General features: G+C 36.9%; 1 protein-coding gene across 1 annotated transcript in view; it reads left to right on the top strand.

The window, feature by feature from the left end:
- Positions 1-23,710, top strand: part of LOC107706338 (calsyntenin-2-like) — a 223,520-nt gene that overhangs the window by 154,369 nt on the left and 45,441 nt on the right. The window contains exons 3-7 of the mRNA XM_016510011.1: positions 3,637-3,832; positions 7,155-7,363; positions 12,751-12,900; positions 21,489-21,707; positions 22,857-23,090. Coding sequence (XP_016365497.1) covers positions 3,637-3,832; positions 7,155-7,363; positions 12,751-12,900; positions 21,489-21,707; positions 22,857-23,090 — 1,008 coding nt within the window. The remainder of the gene's footprint in view (positions 1-3,636; positions 3,833-7,154; positions 7,364-12,750; positions 12,901-21,488; positions 21,708-22,856; positions 23,091-23,710) is intronic.

The following is a 23,710-nucleotide window of genomic DNA, read 5'->3' as shown; positions in this document are numbered from 1 at the left end:
ACTGTTGGCACAAGCTACATTAAAGTGATTATTACGTTTTAAATATGGTTATTTTTCTTACAAAAACGCATCGATTCGCTACAGGAGGCCTTTGTTCACCCCCCGGAGCCGTGTGAGACACTCTTTTTTTATGGATGGATTTGCTTTTTATTTAACTTCTTTTGGACTGATGCATGCAACACCCGCTGAGTGGCATTAAACAGCTTGAAAGATCAAAGACAATTTGTAATATAACTCCAACTGGATTTGTCTGAAAGAAGAAAGTCATATACACCTAGGATGACTTGAGGGTGAGTAATTTATGGGCTAATTTTCATTTTTGGGGGAACTAACCCTTTAAGAATTGTCATTTGGGGCACTGACCATGCCAACGACAATGAACAGTTTAATTATAAGAAAATGTCAGGGACTAGCAATAGGAGTGCCAACAGTAAAGCTCACATTTACCACCAGGATACTGCAGGCAAGTATGAACACCTGTTAGCAACCAACAGCTCAGCATCCTGGCAACCTTCAGCAATTAAATTTCTGTGTGCAAAATTCTGTTTCTTGATGTGGAGCATTGTGCTTAGTCTTGTTTGACCTTGAAGTTGATGAGCAAAGCTTTAAAATGTATATTGAGTAGAGTGAGTAGATAATGTTTGAACAGATTCTTGGCTGGATTTGTCTGTTTTCATACACGCTAACAAGGCTAAATTTATAAACAAGACTCGCACAGATCTCACTGAAGACTAATTTACTGTGGATATTGATTTGAACTACTCAAAGGTGAGGATTTAGAAGTTGCCAGCAGTTCTGTCATGAAATATTAAAAAGCCAGTTTGAGCTATTAATTAAGATTGATATTAGGCCTGACAGCATTTACACAAATAATAATCGAAGCGTAATCAGTCTTGATTTTTGACCTATAACTTTTCTGTACAACTGTACCACCTGAAAGTTTGGTTTTAGTTGCCTCAATATAACAAATAACATCTCTGATAACAGTGAAGAACTGCAGTCAGCTGTTGCATGACTCAGCCATTATGATCTCCAGTCTGTCTCTGGCTGCGTCCCATATAACACATCTAATTTGCGCTCCTTCCAAATATGAAACAGGAAAATGAATTGGTTTACGAGATGGAGGTCATCCAGGTCTCTGGAGTTTACCGCTCATGCTCCTTGTAAACCACCCCACTACAAATGAATTTCTACAGTAAGCAGTACCGATATTACATGGATGATTTCATTCATTAGTCTCAAATTGGCTTACCAAGAACTCCCTTCTTTACGCTCCCAGAGCTGATGTGAGGTGGTATTAAAAACATGGTACATCTGTCGGCCCAATTTAATACTTCCTTCAGTGCTTTCAAAGGGGAACTCCAAAGAGTTTAGGCTCGGCGGAGCTCGCCACATGATTACAGACCTGCTGGCGGAGCAGGAGGAGATGCTGCTGTTTTCAAGCTGTCATCTAGAGACATGATGTAAATTAGCTCACGGTTTCCCTCCATCATTACCCTGTACATATACATCCGCATTGCCCGCACTTCCTGTGCTGTATGGTTTGACCCTTTTGCTCTTTCTCCAATTGAATCTGGAAAATGCATTTGCAGCAGCAGACGGAGCGGAAAATGGGTTTACCCGTGACTCCCAAGCACTAAGTGGAATTTTATTTGTTTTCTTTAACCAGTGAATGTTTTTTTTTTTTTTTGTGCATATGCATTGTGATCATTGTTATTCTTCTATAATGTTCTTTCCCATTTGTGTTACAACTCATCTCATATAGTCATCAAAAATGATCACAGAATTGCAAATCTCATATCTGTATGTGCTGTCGGCCATGTTATGTTTGATTTCTGCCGCCGTCCTGCCCCATTGTGCTACACGTTTAATTTGGACAAAGCATCGTGTGGCTAATAGAAAGGGGAAATTTAAATGCCAAGTCTTTACAGGAACAGACTGTGGAGGGTAAATTGTTATTTCAGCACTGAGGGAGGAGAGAGATTTTCGAGCGGAGAATCAGATCTGCTTAAAAAGAAGAGGAAAAAAGAAAATAATGAAAAAAGAAATTGAGAGAGAATGGAACAATGAGAGAAAGTTAGGCTTATCTGTCCGCAGCAGCAGGCTTGAGCACACAGCGTAACGGCACGTCGTTGTTTGCTCCGGAGACCTGCCGGGGTTTAAGTGATATCAGCTGTCTCAGGGTCAGAGTTCCAATGGTTTTTTTTGTGGCGATTTTCCAAATCCCTAAAAGAGCCGGTATGGCAAGATAGAAGCACTGCCAAGAAAGGACCAGTGAACAGATACAGTGGCAAGACAATGTCTTTTCTTGTGGTCTCAGAGTTGTTGTGGTGTCAACAGATTGTGTGTCAACATTATCTGTGATTGTGTGGACAGAACTGCACTGTGGGTGTGTCTCTAGAAGAAATTGCAGTCTCTAGATGAAATTGTTTCCAAGTCTACAGCAAAACTTAAGTGAAGTGAAAACTGTCACCTGGGAATTAAAAGACACATTCTAACATCAATAATCAGCCCCCGTGTTAGCCGTGTCACTATCAGTTGTTATATAGACATCCTGAAACTTCAGCAAATGTCACAATTCAAATGTAAATGTATATTAGGATTAGCAACCCTTAAAACAAATACCGTAGTATTACCATAAAATATACCATAGACAAAAAAACAAAAAACAAAAATGCTGTGATAGCATCAGATGACATTATCATGGTACTGTACCATGGTACCATGGCTGTGAAATGCATTTATTTTTATTTATTTACATTTCATTTTACTTTATATTTTATTTTTTTTTATTTCTATTTTATAACCATAAAATATACTACCATCCCTTACAAAAAACAAACAAACAAAAAAAAACATGGTAAAGTGATAGTATCTGATGCAGGTATCATGGTACTATGATACCATCGCAGTGAAATTATTTTCTTTTCTTTTGCAAAAAATAGCATAGTATAACCACAAAATTTACTCTAAACAGCTCCTCTATAAAAAAAAATACTATAAAAAAACTACTATAAAAAAAAAACTACCATGTCAGAGTGATGGTATTAGATTGGTATTATAGTACTTTGATACCATGTTAGTGAAATTCATGTACCTTGATTTGATTTGATTATTTTATGCCATGGTTTCATATTAGCTGAGTAGGAAAAGAGTAATTAAAATTTGAATGTATATTACGAATTAATTATTTCTAATTTGAAAGAAATCGATTGCTTACAGTTAGTATGGCTTGGTAAAAGACATATTGTCGCAATTATTCTTTGTCTATATGTAACAATTTCTTCTCAGGTGGGGCGGGCCGCTTGAGAACGAGAGCGAGGCTATCTGTGCACACAGTCATTACCACATTCAAAACACTGTACTTGAGCACTCTGCTTTCTTGCACAATGTGATTCCAGCTCTGCGATGAGGCAATTACACGAGCAGACAGTTATTCTTCCTCTCGCAGCACGAATAGATTCAGTTCTAAAAGCACACCGTGTCCTGTATATTACTGCTCCGGGGTTGGGGGGCCCGGCCTGCTGGGTGAAATTTATAGCAATGATAGCTTGTTGAGATGCAGGCGGAAAAAAGAAAGTAATTTGTGTATTTTCGCAGCCACTGATTCTGCCTTCTGTGTCTTGTTTCTTTCAGGAGAGATCTGTGCATTTAAAATTCATGGGCAGGAGGCCCCATTTGAGGCTGAGGTGTTGAACAGGACATCTGGTGAAGGTGTGCTGAGGGCCCGGGGTCCCATAGACTGCGAGCAGCAGAAGGAGTACACCTTCATCATCCAGGCCTACGACTGTGGAGCCAGCCCAAGTGGAGCCAACTGGAAAAAGAGCCACAAGTAAGTAGAGAGACTTTGGTTGATCCTGTTTGGTGTAGTTTAGTTCAGCTGCTTCAAACTGAAGTCCACTGATGGTCTGTGAAGGATCTGCAAGTTGATTGACTGTTTTTCTTTTATGTTGTTTTTGTTTTTGTAAAAAAAAAAAAAAAGGCCTAAATAAAATAATTACATGAGAAGTACCAGGATTTAATTTGACTAATTAACTCATGACAATTATTTTAACTGATTAAACAAATTTATGAAAGACTCAAGACTCTTAAAAAGATATCAAGTCAATGACATTCGGGGTGTTATGTGGTCCACAATTTTTGTTTTACTCTTGAAGTGGTAGGTCACCTGGAAAATTTTGGTCTAGTGGTTCAAGTAGCCTGCTGTTGGTCATTTTGGATAAATTTACAAGACTCTTAGTAGAAGTTGCAATTTACAAGCAAGAGGAGCAATAGTCTCTGTGATGTGGACTGTGTAAGTTAAGGGACTGGCGTTCTGCTGTGCAAATGATCCATTTGTTTAATTCATCATCTCATTATTGAATTTCAAAGCAGAATGAAGCTTTGCCACATTTGTGGAAGCTTTTGAGGCAGAAGAGTCATGAGGAAACCAACTGCTGTGCTGACAGCTTACCAGCTTAAACCATTATGTTTAATTTGGAGTAATTTTGTGGTTGTTATTTTTTTATGTATTTTATTTATTTTTTTATTAATGTGATATTCCAAAGTACTTTAAAGAATCCCTCACGCAGAAACATGCATCTTGTTGCTATGAGACACATGACAAATAAAAGCAATGTTTGTTCTAAAATCGGCATAAAACATAAAATGGAATCATAGTCTGTGCCTATCATACATTACACGATTTTCTGCTAAATCTGTCAACTCCCGATTGTTCAAAATCTGAGACTGGCTCTGACTTTCAGCAGCTAGAGTTGACTCGTCCAGATTACAATTCGTCAACAGAATGTGGTGTATTCTAACCTTTAGTTTTTACTATATGTTATGAATCATCTTTATATATTATGAAAAAAATCTAATAATTTTGCCTGACTGCTGTTTTCTTCCATATTTCATTGAAAATAATAAGGTGTAATAAGGTAATGAAGTGATTATTTGCTAGCTGAAGTGTTGGTCTGAACACTCACTTACACTGACTGATTGAAGTGAGACAACAGAAACACTAGCACAAAGCACAATCAGTTAATTCATTTTTATGAGCTGATTAATCAGTTGATTAATTCATTGTTGGTGCTCTTTGTTAATTATAATTATTTTGTTTATGTAGATTTATTTTATTATTATAATTATTATTATTATTTAAATCAGCCAGTAAAGCACTAGAACAGTTGAAGTTTTAACTATAAAGATAACTATAATGACACCTATATAGCGTCCACACCAACGGACGATAATGTTCTGTTTATTATGAATGCAAGCTGCAGTTATGTCACCTGCCAATGTAAATGCTCGAGCTCTTTAAAGTCGGGTGGATTCTGATTGGCTGTCAGTGTTTTTAGCATTCATCAGTTGGAGAAAATCGTTCCAATAATGGAAATTACCATTATAGGTGTGGTGTGGACTTTGCTATTCTCATACAATTAGAATGATTACTAAAACGTTATAGTTATTATAGTTATCATCCTTGCTGTGAACTGTGGTGAAGTTTATACTTGTCACCTCAAATCTCAAATCAGAGTGAAGCTTTCTTTTGCTCTCTCTCTCTTTCCCTGGTTCTTTTTTCTCTCCAGGATATGAGTTGGCTACAGACACACATAAACACTCATATGCTTGCACACATTTCTACACACCCAGCCCTGGCTGGCCCTGCATTGATGACCCATCAAGATGTTTACAAAGTTGCCGGAAGCTCCGTACGTGCCCGACAATCTCTCTTACAATAGCAGCTCGCTGCAGCTGAAACACAGCTCTGATGAAGTGCAGGAGAGAGCCGCGCTTCAGGCACCCACTGCTGTGAGAGAGAGAGATGAAGAAGTGCTTTTGATTTCACAGCTTGGGTCGTTCTGATGAATGTCTCTTGACACTGTGATACTAAAGGGGTGTATTCGAACGCGTGCATGCAAGAGAGATCGCCGAGTACAGGATCTCAGCGGGATAATCTAAATGCAGGTCCCATTAACTTAATGTCTTCATTTAGGAAGATGTACAACAGCACGTGAATTTATGTTTCTGTCAAAGAAGGTCACATTTGGTTTGACTGAACGGCAGACTTCTTTAAGATTTTATGTGAGCTCTGTGTACCACAATGCAACTTTCTCAGCTCTTTTTCAGGCTAGTTACCATACAAATGATTTGGGGTTGGAAAGGAGGGACATGTCCATTATATTTTGTTTTCTACATTTATTTTCAGTATGCCGATGCGTATTGTTTCGACACCTAGTGGCAAAAGCAAATGTTCACAGTTGTTCAAGAGGAGGAGAACCGCTCCATGTACAATAAATAGATTTAAATAGGCAATGAACATGACTGCAATCTTCATTTCATGTGTGATGTGATCAATTTCTTAAATAAAATGATTTAAATAAAATTGACATTTAAAAAAAAAGATTACAACATGGGTTATGTATGTGTATATGTACAGTATAATTGCATTTGTGTAGTTTGGCTAATTAAAAAAATTCTCAAGTTAAATCTTAACCTGCACCCTCAGCCTACATTCTCAGATATTCATTTGTTTTTCATTGTGAATGGTCAGATTCATTCTAAATGAAATGCATTACTTAGCAATGATTGTATTTGCAGACATATTGCAGGCAAAGCTTCATCTGTGTTTGTGTCGGTTTGCCGAATGCAGCTTGATAAACAGCTTAATGTTTGATGAGTAATTTCATTGTGATGAAACATCAGGTAGGTAAACCAAGCCATCTATTTTGCCTGCTGCACCTCAGAGTAGTATTGTTATCAAGTAAACATATTAAAAATCCTTTACCAGGAAATTTTTGCAGCCATTTTTGCAATTTATTGGTGGGTTTTTATGGATGTTTTGATTAGTTTTCCACTTTTTGCTCTTTGGTAATTTCCGTGGTACAGACTGCTTTTTTTCTTTCATGTGACACTAACATTTTTTTCCTCAACGTAAATATTTACAGTCAGTCCACCCTTGTGTGGTTTCAGTACAGTGCTCAGAGATGAACTACTTTCTGTCTTCGTTAATTTCTCTAACGTGTAAAGCTATTTGCAATTCAGTCGCACAGTTCAGAGGTGTAATATCTGTGTCTCAGGTCTATTAGCACCTCTGTTCTATAAAATTAACAACTCTTCTGTTCCTCACCCTGATTGGTTGTTCTCTGTCTGTCCCTCTGGTTCTGTTGCAGGGCGGTGGTTCATATCCAGGTGGATGATGTAAATGAGTTCTCCCCAGTGTTCAGGGAGCCTTTATACCGTGCCACTGTTACTGAGGGCAAGATCTATGACAGCATTCTGCAAGTTGAGGCCTGGGATCAGGACTGCTCTCCGCAGTACAGCCAAATCTGCAACTATGAGATCGTTACACAGGATACACCTTTTGCTATTGATCGAAATGGTAAGTCTTAGATTCAGACATGTGTGAAAGTACACAGAAGTTGTATGTACCATAAAGTGTGCATTCTGTGTCAAAATTAGTAGAAGTAGAATTTTTTATTTAATTTCCTCAGACACAATTATCTTGACTAAAGTCTTTACAGCGTACTAGATTCAGGTAAACAGAAATGTACACTTCTGGTGTCAAAAAGTATGCATAGTATGTATTAATATTATAATATTGTTTTTGATCAAGTTAATACAGCCTTGATGAGCGTAAATGACTTTCAAAAACAATTTTTTTTATTTTTTTTGCATTGAATAGAGTGAATGTTGATCTAGTTCGCCAATCATTAACAATGGTTATAATTAAATATAATTTATATTTAAAGAAAACTACTTCCGGTCTATAAATATAAGGTATATCTTTTATTTTAGGCCTTCAAAGTAAAGAGTAAGACATAAAATTAGGTTTGTTTGATTTTGTTCTTTTAACATGTTTTTTTTTTAGTAAGAGAACTTTTGCACGACATTCTAATTTATTGAGATGCACCTGTATATGTTCAATATTACTTGTTACAAAATCCCCAAAATATTACTTGAGTAGCAATTCTTGATGTACTTTCCACACCAGTTCTGTTGTTGCTGGTCTGTCTTACTTTCTACCTGTCTTTCTCACTGTTATTTTCATTGCATGAATAGTGTGAAATTGATAAAGACAAACAAATAATTTTCTCACTTTTGTACTTCACCTGTGAATTCTCTCTTGGGTGAAGATGATTGAATTTGAGTTGTTTTAGCTTCCGTTTTCTGTATTCATCATTCACGAGTGCAGAATTGATGTCTTATTTGGTTATCGTTGAATGCGTGAGTGAATTAAATGGCTCATTGGTCAGCTGGATGGTCAGAGCTCCAATCTTTGACACTTCCGGACACGTCAGAGATGACTCTGAGGTGCTGGGGCGACCGGAGCTCACGGATCACATCGCCACGGTGCCGCAGATCAGACACCCGTCTCTCCACTGTGGCTGTCTGCCTCCCTCTCATGTTCTCTGGTGGGATGTCAGCTGTCTCAAAGTGCTGCGGTCTCTTTTAGGGGCTCACGTCGAACTCAGAGCTCCTGTCTCATTGACTTCCTCTTGCCGCTTTGGGCCTTGCCAGCGTCTGCAGTGCGACTGGCATTGACATTGCTTGGTTAGTGCCAGGAGTGATGCATGAGCCACCCAGGTGGATTTTGTTCTGAGGGCTTTTGGCTCCATCATTTACTGTGGATCAGAGGGCAGAGTGAGTTATTAAATACAACAGGCCCACTGGCACTGTGTTCTCTGGTCCAGAGAGAGGAGGAAGGGACGATAGAGAATGAGATCAGGAGAGAGATAGGAAAACTACAGTGAGAATGCTAAATAGTTTGAGTACAGAAACATGCTCTAATGACGTTAGGTAGGAGGGAGGGAGGTTGGTTTGTGTTGGTGGCGGTACCACATGATTCATTTTGAAACCTGAGGTAATTTACTAAAGATCTTCTACGAGATTTCAAAACCCTCGTTTTTGTGCACCCAAGAACGTTGTTTCAAGCATAGAGACACAAAGAGACAATATTTGACACATCCATTTTATTTGAATGGAATTTGTTGAGAGAAAAGGAGAGTGATAGATACGAATAGGAAGATAGACAGAAATAATAAAAACAGAAAAAGAGTGGGAATGTGAAAAATAAGAGATATCAGGGGGTTTAAGATTGAATTTACACCATCAGCAGCATTAAAATGCTGGAGGCCATTAAATGTGTGTTCTTTGTTCTTTATGCTTTTATTCTGAAAGAACAGAAATTCAAACACACGCTGAGGCGCATGCTTAAAGTTTCAGTCAGAAGTGTCATGCCTATTCAAACTGAGGCACGCGCCCCCTCAGATTTATGATATTATGATAATTATGGTGCGTGATTTATTTTAGATAAAGAAAAGTGTGACAGAATTCACTTGTCTAAACTATCTAAATCATTCCCATCTAATTGTACATTTCACATATTATTTGATTTTAACAGAAAATTCTATTAGCAATCCACATGACTTTTTTACTGTGGAACACAAAAGTAGACCTTTCAAAGCATGTTTAAACCATTTTTGCCTATACAATAAAAGTTTATGGGGTTCAAAACAACATTGGACCCCATTAACTTTCATTGTATGGATAAAAACATTGAGGGTTATTTCAAAATATAATTTTTGTTCCACAAAAGAGAGCCATAAAAGTTTGATTACATAAGAGTGAGTAAATGACAGTTTTCATTTGTCATTTTTAAGTTTTGGGTAAACTACTATATACCTTTAAACTGCTCTTTTCATTCAGCAGAATGCATGGTGATCTACGTGACTGCTGAGCTGTAATTTTGCTTGGTTTATGAAAAAATTGATATTAATACATTAATTCAATAAAATATCATTCATATATTAAAAGAAGGGATTTGAACCTAGAAATTTTACAGTTTAATACTTGTAATTTAGAGGCAGGGTTAGCACTGCTTTTTACCCGGGGTTATGAAACCCTGCTCTGGAGAACCACTTTTGCACTGTTAACCCTGAATTGTGCTGCCAGACTTATACAGTGAGAAACGATACGGTGTTTGAATATTGTTGCTTGATGCTTTGCAACAGACAACCAATGATGTGCCTCATATTCACATGCCTTTGGACATTCACAGCAACACAGCACATTGTATAAACAGTCGTTTCATCATTTAAGAGCAAACATGTTAAATAGTGACAGAAAACATGTCAACTGGAATGAAGAAGAGACTATTTTATTCTTATTTTTATAGTCCGAAATGTCCTTTCAGGAAAAATTTGTCAGCAATGTATACAAGGCTGTGTAAACGGGTCACATGCTGCAATTGTCCAATCAACTGACACCACAAATATGCAAATAAAAACATTAACCCGGGGTTTAGGCATGTACAGCATGAAACATCAGTTTATGAATGGCCAGGATTAAATTTTAACCCCGGGTAAATTATGAGCAACGCGTCACATGAAGCATTCTGTTTACCCAGGGTTTAGAATGACCCAGGGGTAACTATTTCAAGTGTGAAAAGCCCTCAAGTGACCCAGGACAGCCCTTTGTGACCCCTAAAAAAAAAAAAAAATTCCATGATGCCCCAGTTTGAACTGCACATGTAAAAACGTAGGCAAGTTAAGGGTCTCACACACTTGCATTCACCGTCTCGCTCTCTTTTTCTCATATTCTGTTGTCATACTCTTGTTTTTATCTGTGCTGCACAGACAGAGGCCCATTGATAACTCCCTGGAGGAGAACTGTTCCTTTTAAAACTCCACTGCTCTTAATCACGCCGCCTGACTTTAGCTGCTGTAATCAGCTCTAACAACTGTTTTACACACACACACACACACACACACGCACACATACACGCACACACACACACACACCCCTCCTCCTTCCTCCCACGTACCTGTGTTTGTTGAAGTATGGCTTTGAGGGTTTTTCAAGCCACACTTTAGCTTTGTGGCTCTGAGGATTGATGCAGACTTGGTCTGGGAGCCCAGAGCGACTGACCTCTATTCCTCATTGCTGTCTCCTTGACAGCACGGCTGATCTCATTGAAATGCAGCCAGCAGGTAAAAATAACTACAGGCCCACAGACGTGCGAGAGCATCAAATCACTAGCTGCTAGTTCAGCCTCATATGAACTCTGTCACCATGGAGTGCATTTGGACTCATCGCCATACACCAAACATCAGCCTCAAAGCCGCCTAAAGCAACTGTGGGCACTAAATGCTAAATTACACACATCAGCCCTGTGACAAAAGGCACTCATTACTCAAATGACAGGTACCTGGTAGAGGATCCATGTCATTATGGTTCTTTAACCTGGAGCTCTGCAAGTGTACAGTCTGTGGTTTACTGACTTTTTTTTCAACCAACAGTGCCAGTCTGGCACTTCTTGAGCTGCTGACCAGGAAGAATACTCATCTCTAAAAAAGCTTCTAGAGCATGGTCTGGCTTTTCAGAATGTACCTTTAACTCTTGGCTGATGAAGAATGACTCATACAACAATGTCAGATCTGTACATCGTGTCTGTACAAAGGTTCGTGTTGGTAGTAATTGATTGTGTTATATATGTCTTTATTGAAGGAAAGTGCATCCTACTTAGTGGAAGCAGAACCGGCTTCCAAGTATATATAACATGTTTGTTCGTTACTGTACATCAGCGCAATAGTTTGTGGGTGTCTCGCTTGCTCAGCGCGTGATCTAAAACATAGTGTTTTAATCAAAAGCTGATCAAGAGTTGATCAAGAGCTTTTCTTACCAGTTAGCACTATGCCAAACTGTTAGCTTCATGTGTCATTTGACTACTTTTATCTTCAGTAATATCATGTGAACACTATCGTGTGACTGTTTAAAAGTTTTGGCTCTGTAAGACTTTTTAAATATATATATTTCAAATAAGTGCTGTTCTTGTGAACTTTTCTATTCATCAAGAAACCTGAAAAAAAGTGTCATGGTTTTCACAAAAATATTAAGCAGCAACTCTTTTCAACATTGATGATATAATAATAAATGTTTATTATGCACCAAATCAGCTAATTAGAATGAAGGATCATGTGACACTTAAGACTGGAGAAATGGCGGCTGAAAATTCAGCTTTGCCATAAATGGGAATAAATTACATTTAATATATTTTGAATTGCAATAATATTTTACAATATTACTATTTTATTGTATTTTTTGATCAAATAAATGCAGCCTTGGTGAGCATAAGAGACTTAAAACATCAGAAAATAATACCAACACTAATCTTTAGAATAGTAGTGTAGAGCAGTATTCATTGATTTTTAATCAGTACCCATAAAAGTTGGAATGCTTTGTAGAAAAGGTGGATACAATTTTCAGTGACACCAGAAATACAAATCCCATTTGCTTTCTCCATAAAAGAACAGAAGAACATTCAAAGTACAAATTCAACATTTGTAGTTTTATTAGCCATATGTCCCACTTACATAATTCTATTAGCCATGAATGCAGATAATAAACCATTATAAAGCCTTGTGAAATGCAAAATATAGAGATTAGCTATAATTGTATATATCCTAATTAGCAGTACTAGAAACAGTCTTGCAGATATAATCCGTAATTGCTGAAACAGGGACACTTGGACTGTTGAAATTACTTTTGTGATTGAAAACATTTGGCCAGAGCCATTGTAAGGGACCTTAATTATTTTTTAAAACCATATGTTGGTGTAGTATCTCAGTCTGGCAGCTGCAACAATTACAAATTGTTCTCTTAAGTTTTACTTTCCACATTCCACTTAGTGAGTCTTTAATTTTATTTGCAAATTGTCTCACATATAATGGGTTTGTTTTTCTCTCTTACATTTATTCTTCTCTCCAGGCAACATCAGGAACACGGAGCGACTGAGCTATGACAAACAGCAGCACTACAAAATCATGGTGACCGCTTACGATTGTGGCCAGAAAAGGGCGACAGAAAGTGTCTCTGTTCACACTGACGTCAAACCAGTGTGCAAGCCTGGCTGGCAGGGTCAGTGGATACCTCACACTGTTGCCTTAACTTTTACTGTTGCTCCATTCCTGGCTTCCTATATTTCAAATTAGCTGCTTATTCTGATCAAATTTTTTGCAAGCAGCGTACTGTATGTATTGCTACTATTTTGTAATTGTAATGTAGATGTTTATTGCAATTCCTTGCAAATTCAGTGTGTGTATGAAAAAAAAGAGAGAGATCTGAAAGGATCATGCGGCAGTACCAACTACCTTTGAAATGAATGGGAATGCTAACAGACAGCTTTCTCCAGGAATTATTGACTTTCTTTAGTTCTTTCAAGACCACGTCAGCTAATTGCATTTAAATTTTTAAATGTGTTATTTGTGTTGGGGAGGTCCTAGAAAATAGTAATTTTCTAGAAGGAGTGCCACTGTGAAATGTTCACTGGAAGAAAGAGCAAAATAGATAGTCATTTGAATTTATATATATCTTGATATTCAGAGAAAAACGTTCTCTATTTTCTTATCTTTCTCTAATCTCTAACAGTCCCTGTCGATTCTCAGGTCAGCTTTTTTGACTTAAAGCAATCGTTCACCCAAATTCTGTCATCATTTAGTCAATAAAGTCATTCTAAATCTGTATGACTTCTTTCTTCTGCAGAACACAAAAGCAGATATTTTGAAGAATGTGTCATCTGCTTTTGGCCAGACAATAATAGTTAAGAGGGGTTAAAACAATTGTATGAAAACATATAAAAATAATGAAGCATTTTTCAAAATGTCTTCTTGATGACAATGGCGACACAATTGTAATTCTCAAATTGACTTGAATCTGAATCTGAAGAGTTGACCTGATTCACTCAAAAGATCTGATTCAAAAGAATGCTATGTTAATAAATCGGACATCACTACTTCTCATGAACATTCCAAAAAGAATTTGGGTGGATGTCAGGATTTTTGGTGACTTAAATTGCAAACTCAAGTTTCTGTCTCTGCCTTACATCCACCCACAACCTCCATCCACAAAATGGCCAGTATTGTGACTCCGTGGAGTAGTCTGTCCTCAGTGACCTCTGTGATCCCTTGTTCTGTTCTCCTCTCATCTGTGGCATACACTGTTAGTGGTCTTAACTAGACAGATCGATATCCGTGGACTCCCTCTTCTCACAGGGACTGCACAGCAGCTTCAGCCTACAGCTCGTCCACACACACTCACACTGACCTCTCTGAAAGAGCCCGGTATTCCTTTAATATCTTATGCCTACATGACAGGGCCAACCGATACATTTTACATATGCTGCGGCAATGGATTTGTTCTAAACAGTCAGTAGGCAGAGCTTTCAACATCATTAAATCAGAGAAAAAGACAAGGCAGCTTTTTTCACAGTTTACCTTCTTTCACACATTGATTGAGGCGTGGAAAATATGTGCAGATGAATTCAATTCACAGGCTTCAGTAGAGCCATTAAAAAGCGGATGTCAGGGACTGGAGAGACAGACGCCTAATCACTGTCATCTAAAATTGTGTTTAGAGCGTGAAAAGAGCGGAAAAAAGCTTTCATTCTCTCTTCAGCCAGGAAGAGTTCGACAAACCCAAGTCCTTCTGAGAAGAAACAATGTAGCTAATTCAATCGTGACAAAAGTCAAACTTTGTAAAACATTCAGCAGCTGTTTGTGTATGGTGCGCACAATTTAAATAAATCTCAAGACTTTGCATTATAGGGATATTTTTACTAAATTGAAAATGTATCCTCATATTGTTCCAAACCTGTATGACCTTCTTCTGTGGAACACGAAAAAAGAAATTGTAAAGAATTTGAACTGCTTTTTTAACCAGGGGTTGTCAAATTCCCAAAAGCAAAATTGAATTAATTTAAATATATATTTATTATTTTATACATTTAATGCAATTTATCCATTCTAATTTATTCTTTATTAATAATTGTATGGATGAGTAGCATGACAAATTTTTCCACACTTCTCTGTTTGTGTTCCATTGAATAAAATTAAAGGAATTGTTCACCCAAAAATACACATTTACTGAAAATGTACTCACCCTCAGGCCATCCAAGATGTAGATGAGTTTGTTTCTTCATTCAGAAACAAGTTTTGGGGAAATTTAGCATTACATCTCTTGCTCACTAGTGAATTCTCTGCAGCGAATGGGTGCCGTCAGAATGAGAGTTCAAAGATCACAGTAATCCATAAGCAATCCACACAACTCCAGTCCATCAATCAATGTCTTGTGAAGTGAAAAGCTTCATGTTTGTAAGAAACAAATCCATCATTAAGACATTTTAGCTTTAAACCGTTGCTTCTGGCGCTATAATCCATAATAATGCTTCCATAATAACGATCCCATGTTGTCTTCTCACATTAAAATCCACAGACATATTTGTTCAGAACTGTTTTGGACTGTTTTCACTTGTAAATGGTACATGATTTGTGAATATTTCTGTCCTGATTCAGACGAGATTACTAGAGATTACTAGAAATATTATTATGGATAGAGGACTTGATGGATTTGTTGATTACAAACATGCAGCTTTTTTCTTCACAAGATGTTAATTGATGGGCTGGAGTTGGTTGGATTACTTGTGGATTATTGTGATGTGTTTATCAGCTGTTTGGACTCTCATTTTGACGGCACCCATTCACTGCAGAGGATCCATTGGTGAGCAAGTGATGTAATGCTAAATGTTTCCAAAACTCTTCTGATGAAAAAGGAAGCTCATCTATATCTCAGATGGCCTGAGGGTGAGTAGTTTTTCAGAAAATGTGAATTTTTGGGTGAACTATTTTATTTAATAGTGGTTTGAGGGTGAGTATTGTTTTTTTAGTGAACTCTCCCATTAAGAGACAGATTGTCTCTATTACAAAATTCTCAGTTTTTAATTGGAGGAAATTTTGCCATTTGAACTTTAATCCCAGGTGTTGCCACACATCTTGTCGCTGTATTTTGTCTTCCTTCCTTCACACTTGTCAAAGTGACAGCACAGAGAGTGTGAAACTGTTCTGAGAACAGTATCCCGATTGAACCAATTAGAGGGACTCACCTGTTTCTTAAGAGAATTTGGTGTGAGGTGACATGGATTTAGATGAGTTATTACCTGTTGAGAGGTACACACCTCTATGCCAAGAAGAGACTTATTCTATGAAAGGGCAGCTTCCAGTCTAAGCAAGCTAAATTGTCAGACTTGAGCGCATTAGCCACAAATCTTGTAAATCCTCAGCTCTTTTGCAATACAGTTTTCATGTAGGGGTTTTGGCAGTGATACAGTTCACTGATGCATGTCTGTTTGATTCAGGGTAATTTGGTTTCCTCATGCACAATGCATCAAAGTTTGTGTTCACAAGAACTTTCAAATCACTCCTGTTCTATATATATATATATATATATGCACAATATTGCCAGTGCTTTTTCTCTTTTTCTCTCTCCTCAACCACTCCTAGTTTGTCCCAGGGTCACTGCTGTTTCTGAGGCGCAGTTATCACCTAAAGCATGATAGGGCCTTAAGATGTGTTGACAGTTGCTGGCAGGCTCCCACGCCCAGAGAATAAGCAGTCATTGGCTGAGAGATTGCATGGCCTGTGTTGTCAGTGTGATTCATAAGAAGTGAGGTGGAAGTGAGGACTGAGTGACGATCATGACAGGCACCACAGAGGTGAAGGCTGAGGACGCTTCCCGCTTGCATAAGCGTGTAATTGGGCAGCCTCTCTTTGTCTCTGGTCAAATCCCATCTGTCAACACTGATCTCTCCATCTCTCTGTCCAGCGGCCCATCTTCCTGAGCCATCCATTGAGAGTGACAGATCTCTCATTGAGTGCAGAACCCATAGAAAACTGGCACTGCCAATCAGGTCTACACTTACACTGTGATATTTACTGAGGGAAAAAAATGTATGGCTGGACTTGATTTTATCTATTCGGAATAATATGAGCTTGGGTGTTGCATATTAGTATAGAGCCAGACTAAATGTGATAATAATGCCTAAATACCTATTTGGCTATATGTTAACGTTATCCAGCCTGCGCAGTTTAAGTTACAGAGGAAATGCAAGTTGTTAAGATTAAACGTGATGTAGATTGTGAAAATAAACGTTATTATTATTTCTTCATTCTTTTCAATTTTTTTTGTTTGTGTGTGTGTGTGTGTGCACTCAAAAAAATATTTAACCCCAAAAGTTAAAACTCATGTAATTCAATTAAATGTCAATTTTCCATCCAATTTAATCGCATAAATCCAACGCAAAAGTTAACATTTATTTAAGCTTCACCCTTGTTCAGTTAATGCATAGTACGGTAAACAATGTGCTTTCTCCTGATCTATAACACAAGACACAAATGTAAATGGTCCCTTCTCTTCCTAAATATTTGTTAAAACAATTAAAAAACCAGGAACCTTAGAGAAAAATACAATAAAACCGTAAGTCGGTGATTGACTTTAATCAGATTCAATGTGGACTGATGTCACAACAATGTCTCTGGAATATTAAAAACGACATATGATTTGATTTTTGTAATGAAAGTACAACTCAGCATGAAAAGAATGCATGTTTCACTTCATGGACACGATTTGTTTTAACAGGACATCCTACAAACTTTTACATGCAACTTTCATATAATGTCGAGCATGTTTGAACAACGCTTCAGCATAGTTGCAAAGCATATTTATAGAAAAGCAAAATGTAACATTACGTCGAGATGGCTAAACTATTATTTAAAAAAAAAAGTAATAGACGCGTAATCTGCCTAAAAAGATGCACATAGTCGACCATATATATCTTAAAATGATCCAAGTTGCATATATTTGATAACAGATTTGATTTTACGCGAGATCCTAACGTTTACCGTATGTCGAGATGACACTGTTTAAAAAAAAATCATGCGTGATCTGCTTAAATGCAAAAATGATGCACATACTCGAATAGTAAGATAGTAAATTTTAAAATGATCAAGATAAGGTTAGCAGGGAAGGCCGAAAATATCTAACGTTAGTTCATTCGCCAAAAAGTTAAGGTAAATCAAGATCAATCAAATTATAAAAATAGTTTATGTTTAAGTCTACATCAATTATAAATGAAGAAAATATCTTACCTTGTATAATCTCATCTGTTCTTCATTAATCTTCCTTTCTACCGTTGAGTCACCGTCGTCGCGCCCTAGTCGACTTGCCGCCTTCAGTTTTAAAAAAAAAATCTAATATGCGCATGCGCAACATCTGCATTCGCGCTTTACTGCAACAAATTAGGTATAGTTTATGTAATTTTATCAGGTTGGTTTCGGATTCATTACGTTCATGTTGAGAAAGCGTAATTCGGAATAATAATTATTATTTTATACTTTTTTAAATATACTTTATTTATTTAAATTGTTTGCTTCATTTCAATTACTGGCAAGAATAATTTTTTTGTGTTTAAACAATGGCGAATTGGCGGAAGCAATGAAACAAGGTCTCATCTGTCTTATTCCTAAGAATTTAGATTTTAATGTCATTAACCAGACTTTCAAAATGAACTGGATCAAGAATGGTTTATCTAATAATGAGTTACCCTGGTTTTGGATCCCTAATTCTTCAAACGTTGCAGTGGCCTTACATTTTTATTGTCCTGTAACTTTAAGTGCAGTAAGTTACCTATTAAACTGTCAAATTTTCATAAACAAGCCCTAGAATCCTGGAAGATTGCTTTTAAACATAATTTCTCCCCGCACGATAACAGATTTGATTTTACGCGAGATCCTAACGTTTAACGTATGTCGAGATGACACTGTTTAAAAAAAAATCATGCGTGATCTGCTTAAATGCAAAAATTATGCACATACTCGAATAGTAAGATAGTAAATTTTAAAATGATCAAGATAAGGTTAGCAGGGAAGGCCGAAAATATCTAACGTTAGTTCATTCGCCAAAAAGTGCAGTTAGGGCAGTTAAGGTAAATCAAGATCGATCAAATAATAAAAATAGTTTATGTTTAAGTCTACATCAATTATAAATGAAGAAAATATCCTACCTTGTATAATCTCCTCATCTGTTCTTCATTAATCTTCCTTGCTACCGTTGAGTCACCGTCGTCGCGCCCTAGTCGATTTGCCGCCTTCAGTTTAAAAAAAAAAATCTAATATGCGCATGCGCAACATCTGCATTCGCGCTTTACTGCAACAAATTAGGTATAGTTTATGTAATTTGATCAGGTTGATTTCGGATTCATTACGTTCATGTTGAGAAAGCGTAATTCGGAATAATAATAATTATTTTATGCTTTTTTAAATATACTTTATTTAAATTGTTTGCTTCATTTCAATTACTGGCAAGAATCATTTTTTTGAGTGTGTGTGTGTGTGTGCATTAAGAAAGTAAATGGGGTCAGTTCTTATTTTATGTTGACTTTTAAGTTTGGTCAATATTTTGTCATTTCATATTCATTAAGTTTAGTCTATTTGACTGTGAATAAAATGACATGCAATACCCTTCCAAAAATGTATAAGATTATTTAAAATGATTTTTGCCATTATCAGCATAAATCCTTATAATTTCTTGCCATAAATGTATTAAATCAACATGCATTTATCAGAAATAATTATTTTCTTTTGATAAATTGTTTTTATAGCTTAATTTGGTCCTTTTTAACACAAAGTCATCACAAAATGATGATGATTTATACGGATATTGTCCAAAACACCGCTTTTAAAGCATTTCCAGACTTTTGAAAGGCAATGTAATTTACAGATGATAATGTGGAAAATAACAAAACAAATGTCATACTATAACATGTTTTCACCAACAGCTTATTTTAATTAAAATGGTTTAATTAATTGTTTAAAATATTTTCATATAGATAAAAAGAAAGCTTTGGTTCAAATGCAGACCTGCACTTTTTAAAACTAACAGACTTCGCTGTTCTCAGAGCTTTGGTACAGTGGTTCCACAAGTTTTTTGATTTGTTGCGGCACAGGTTTGAATCTCACATCCTGATATTTTCTGCTATTTTTTCACTCTCTAATAGTTTCCTGTCACTCTCCACTACACTCCCTGATTAGATTTCAAAAAGCACAAACATAAAATCAGAAGAACCCCATAAATATACAAATGCACCACTTCCAGTCACTTAATTAGCATTACATTCATCCGTGAGCATCTCAGGGCAGTCTTATGATGGAAACTCTGTGTCAGAAATGAGGTGAGTTTCCTGGCCAACTCATTTCCTGTCCACCTGTCATGTAGCCCTTTTCTGCACCACGTCACCCCGAACCCCCCACTCCCCCATTATTTTTCCATGTGTATCCCAGTCTGTTCTTTTTACTTCTGCAATTCCAGTGGCAAAATCAGTCCCCGCGCTGCTCTGCCGCGACTTTTTGGCGTCTGTGGCATTTACGAATAAGCAATGAATGTTTAATGCCTCAATTAATGTTAATCGTCACCCCGAGGTCTTGAAATGGTCTTTCTATTGAACAGAATGAGTCTGGCCTCTGGCTTTGGTGTGTTTGGATAATCGAGGGAATTATTCACTCTCCAGGGAGTAGATGAGTCATTACGCAGCGCACACACAACGTTGTTTTGATGTCATGCTACCGAAAGCACTTTATTCCGTAGTCCTGTTTTGAAGTGAGTTATAAAGCTGATCTGCTCAATTTATCTGGGGCAGAACGGCTACCTTGGGTATTAATGAGGAACTTTTTTTAAGACCTTTCCCTCAAAAAGAGGTAGAGATGGAGGCCTGTGGTACTGTACTGTCGCCCCATTTTATCCACAGTAGTGCCAATGAATAATGTAATAAGATATTCAGTTAGGGAAACGGGCTGAGGGAGTATCTCTCAGCTGAGGTGAATACAAAGCACTCGGTTCTCTGAATTATACAGAAAGAGTCCATAAAGGCCAGCAAGGAAGAGTGAGATGTTTTATCTTTAGGTTTATTCTTACTCTAAGCTTCATGTTTTATAAAGCACACAAGACAGAATTATGTAACATGCATGAACACATACTAAAGCACATAGTGACGTGCCAGCCTTGACCAATAGGATAACATGTGTCAGTAAGAAAATAATTCCAGATGGATTATTTTTTCCTTTGACCTTGCTGGTTGCTTTTAACCATAGTTTTCAGCATGATTGGTGAAGATACCTCTTCACATTTGTACTAAAAGATAAAAAGGATACAGCTCGGATGTAAATATGCAGCGACAGCAGAACTCTGATATGAAAGCAAATAGACTGTGTGTCAAAGCGATGATGGAAAGAAGTTGTGTAATTCATAATAAAGGTGGGAACAGAAGTATTATAACAGAGAACAAGTTCAATAAATACAGAGTATTTTAAATCATTTTTTGTAATAATAATAACAATAGTAATTATTATTATCATTATTATTATTAAGCAATAAACAATTAACCAAATAATATAGTTACAAATACATAAATAAACCATATTATGTGATTCATTAGCCTAATTGTGAGCTGTTTGAATCAAGGAGGTCTGTAGTACCTGAGAAAGCCCTTTGTTAGCATTTATATACTATATTTATATTTAAATGTATTTATATATGTATATTTTTATATGTATATTTATAGATTACAGATTTTAGATCTGTAACTCTATGACTCCGGTTTCTAACGTGTGTTTTTCTCCCAGGTTGGAACAAGCGTGTGGATTATGAACCTGGAACAGGCAGCAAGCAGCTCTTTTCCAAGATGCACCTGGAGACCTGTGATGGCCCTTTATCTTCAGTGCGAGCCATGGTGGAACTACAGACCAGCCATATTGGGAAGGGCTGTGACAGAGAGACCTATTCTGAGAAGTCTCTGCAAAAGCTCTGCGGTAAAGACAACTTCAGCAAAAATCTTTTATCAGTCAGTCCAGAACTTAATGAGTTTAATTCACAAACGTTCACATACTACAGGAATATGCAAAACAATTTGCTAGGCAATATGGATGCACAATATAATAGAATGTGTAATTTACGATTCAAAATTGGGCATGTAACAGTGGATAATGGATATCTAATTGTGCATGCACATTTCCCCTATTTTTTATTTAGATTACTTTTGCCATCATCTAACACACATTTAAAAATTTTAAGTGAGCACTAGAGTCACTAAAAGCATTAACAATGTAATAGCATAATGTTAAATGACATACTATATTATTATAATGTTATAATGTTGTGATGCCCAAATGCACTTGTAGCTACTAGCTCTTTTGCAAACAACTGATTTTAGTTTTAAAGGGGTCATATGATGCGATTTCAATTTTTCCTTTCTCTTTGGAGTGTTACAAGCTCTTGGTGCATAAAGAAGATCTGTAAAGTTGCAAAGACTAAAGTCTCAAATCCAAAGAGATATTCTTTATAAAAGCTAAGAGTCAACCACGCCTACCTAAAACGGCTCGTTCTAACACGCCCCCACATACCTACGTCACGATCTGGGAAGATTTGCACCAGCCCGGGGTCGTCACATGTGGTTGCCGCAAGCCCGCCGGATGCTCCTTCGTTGAATCCGCTGGCTGCGCCATTCTCAAACCCACCCGCCGCCACTCACTAAAGCCGGCCTCCGCTCACTCTAGCCCGCCATGTGTTTAGTTGTGAAAGCGAAACTACTTTGTTTGATCTTCCAAAAGAGGACGATATCCGGTACAGTATGTGGAAAATAATGTGGTTTTTTTTACCTTAAACCGCATAAACACATTTCATTACACCAAATACACAAAGTAATGTTCTTTTTAGCAACAACATATGACCCCTTTAATGTTTATTTTAAATTTATTTTGACAAAATCGTATAGAATTTTAATATCTGTCATTTATCAGTGACTCTTATTTATCATTTATCAGAGTCATAACATGAAAATAATCATTGGCTTATGAGTATGGGAAAGCATTTTAATATCAGTTCACCCCTCAATTCACCTAACCATATCTCAAGATTATTCCAAATATTGCATGTTCAACACATTTTTAAATGGGTCATAAAAATTTTCATGTATCTCAATAAATCTGCGAATTCCCCAAATGTGGGAATCTCGTCCACCAATTGGACGGCTTCCTTGCTGACAGACAACGGTCGAGACAGTGACCTCATCTTCAGATTTGATGGACGACAGGCGGCCAATATCCCAGAGTGGGTCGTGCCACAGAACCTGACAGATCAGTTTACCATAGCAACATGGATGAAGCACGGGCCAAGTCCTGGACTGAGAGCCGAGAAGGAGACATTGCTGTGTAATTCTGATAAAACTGGTGAGCTATGGTGACTCAGTAGGCATGTGTTAAACCTTTAAGGTCTCTCTCTCTATATATATATGCTTTGTTTTTGTTGTTTTGTAAATAGTGCTAAGATATTTTAGATTACGTCTACAGTTTCCTCATCTGGTGATCAAAACTAGTGTTGTTTTTGGCGGCCTGTTTTAATTTTAGTTTTAGTCTAGTCTTTGTGTGAAACTGTCATTTTAGTTTTTATTAGTTTTAGTCACGTTCATACTCTTTTTAGTCTAGTCAAGTTTTAGTCAACTAAAAGTCTGAGCATTTTAGTCTTATTTTAGTCGATGAAAACTATGACATTTAGTCTAGTTTTAGTGAATGAAAATTGTATTTTAGTCTCTTTTTAGAAATGCAGTTCTATTTAACCCAGTCAATATAGTATAAGTACCTAGTAGTATAGACGAAACCAAAATTTTCTTTTAGCCAAACTCATTTCAAACAAGGTTATCTTATTATATTATTGTTAACGTACCTTATAGACTCAAGAATACATCCATTCCAGACACGGAAGACGCTCTGATTTGAATTTACAACATTTATTTTACCAACCAAACATGTTAGAAGTACACACACATAAATTTAAATAAAGACGAACCCCG

The sequence above is a fragment of the Sinocyclocheilus rhinocerous genome, unplaced genomic scaffold, assembly GCF_001515625.1.
Source record: "Sinocyclocheilus rhinocerous isolate Xijiao unplaced genomic scaffold, SAMN03320098_v1.1 scaffold444, whole genome shotgun sequence".
Taxonomy (NCBI): Eukaryota; Metazoa; Chordata; class Actinopteri; order Cypriniformes; family Cyprinidae; genus Sinocyclocheilus; species Sinocyclocheilus rhinocerous.
Note: the sequence above shows the minus strand (reverse complement) of the source record. Positions and strands in the feature narration are given on the sequence as shown.